Source organism: Verticillium alfalfae, genomic scaffold (assembly GCF_000150825.1).
Source record: "Verticillium alfalfae VaMs.102 supercont1.9 genomic scaffold, whole genome shotgun sequence".
Lineage (NCBI taxonomy): Eukaryota > Fungi > Ascomycota > Sordariomycetes > Glomerellales > Plectosphaerellaceae > Verticillium > Verticillium alfalfae.
In genome coordinates this window covers 1,244,026-1,245,907 of record NW_003315030.1, presented here as the reverse complement: position 1 = coordinate 1,245,907, position 1,882 = coordinate 1,244,026, and the positions used below count along the sequence as shown (strand labels likewise).

At 56.9% G+C, this 1,882-nt stretch overlaps 1 protein-coding gene across 1 annotated transcript; it reads right to left on the bottom strand.

Annotated features, from left to right (window-relative positions):
• Positions 1-966: 966 nt before the first annotated feature.
• On the bottom strand, positions 967-1,881 carry VDBG_07334 (FUN34; the record flags this gene model as incomplete). Its single annotated transcript, XM_003002717.1, has 2 exons — positions 967-1,465; positions 1,697-1,881. 2 exons carry the CDS (start codon positions 1,879-1,881, stop codon positions 967-969), a joined length of 684 nt encoding a protein of 227 aa, XP_003002763.1.
• Position 1,882: the final 1 nt, after the last annotated feature.

The window sequence follows — 1,882 nt, the reverse complement described above, 5'->3', positions numbered from 1 at the left end:
CCTCGTCTCGGTGAAACCCCCCTTCTCGGTGAACTTGCCACCTCACCGAGACGGACGCAAACGGCGACGGTTCCCAGCCTCGACCATTGACTAGATCCTCCCAGCTCCGCGCCTATACCAAAGCAAACCTCACCAGACATCATCCCTTCAGGACCGAGAACGGTCTCAGGTACTTGAGAGCTAAGGAGCCGGCTCAAACGCCTACTTCCCAGATTCTTAGTGCGATCAAGCGATGTCATGTAACTGGTCCAGAAGCTGAATTCTGCTATCATGCCTGGAGCGCCCGGTATGCACCGTCGTACCCGAGGTCGTTCTCAGTCCTGAAGGGAGAGAGAAGAAGTAGGTAAGGGGCCTGTCCTCATACACCTTTCGCAGACCATTCCCCGCCGAACGGTCGGGACGTCGGACAACGTCCGCCCCTTCCAGACGAAACCTGCGTCATCGCCCGCCGCGGCGTCAGAAATGACAGCTCACGCGTTTGTCTTCCACGCCCGAATCGAGTGTGCGCCGGAGTGATCGCTGGCAGGCATGGGCGTTGGAGGGTCGTTCGGGGTTCTCTCAGGGCGCGAGACCCCCGCGCCCGACGACCGGGCGGCGCCCCTCCCGACGCCGAGTGATCATCGATTACGTCGTTGCGTGCGGAGAATTATAAGCCGTCGAGCGGAACTTTTGCGCTGTCACATAGTCGTGAGATGAACAGCATTAGCGCCGTAATGCTACGTCCACGGCGGTCTGCGGTGCTGCGCGGTGCGAACCCACGAACGAGCGATACAAGCTGCTGATGAGCAAAATCGCAAATTGATAACAATTCGTGCAGCTTCTTCAATGTGAACAGCGAAAATTTGATTAGGTCGCTCCTTGCAGAACTATTCGAAAAATTACAAATCCCAGCCGTAGCGACTCCCAACGCCCATCGTCCAGACACCAGCTCGGTGATCATGTGCTCTGTGACTGCGCTCACCGAGCCTAGTCCATGGTGCGCCCGCTCTTGGTGCGGCGAATCTCCTTGCCCTTCTCCGACCACGGCATGTGAATGACTGGTACGCGGAAGAAGCTGTTGCCGTCGTCTTGCAGACCTGCCAGTGCATTGTACCACGCCAAGAACGCAGCCAGCATACCAAATGTACCACCGACAATCTGCAGGTGGCGAGCAGTCGTCTCGTTGCCAGCATTCAAGGCATAGTTCTCGCAAGCCAAGAAGAGGAAAGCAATGTCCAGAGTAAAGAACAAGGAGAAGAAAGCGACGGTAGACTTGAGGGTACACAGTAGGAGGATCGTTGTGAAGATGAACCAGCCAGTCAGGAAGAATCCGACGGCAGAATAGTGGTCCGAGTAATCAGCGGCATAGGGGCCGTCGGGGGCGGTGATGCCCCATGCAGGCGTCAGGAGAATACCATATGCAATCCAGAAGCCGCCGTAAGATGAGAGTGCAGTGGCGCCAAAGGTGTTGCCAACGGCCATTTCCCTGCACGAATTAGGTCAGTCCATGATATCGTATGGGGATCCTCCACAAATGCGGCTCCGCTGAGAGGGACCGAAATCCACAATGAGGTGGCGACGCGGTTGAACCCATGACCCACCACGTTAGGAGCTCAGGGCATAACCAGGCACAAAACATGCCCAGTCTCTGTAATGGTGCCACAAGGCGAAACCAGAAGTCGGGAGAAAATGGAAAAGAGGAAGAGTGAGTACTGACCACATGCCAGCGAGTAGCTGGACGAGACCGCCATAGGCAAAAGCCAGGGGAACGGCAATGTTGGGCGCCTTGACGCCACGCGCCTGAAGGTTGACGCAAGACAGGACAAACGTCGTCAGAGCAAAGGCACAGAGGCCAAGAGGCGCGGGGTTGGCGAATTTGCGGTGCTCGAGGGGCTTCCACATG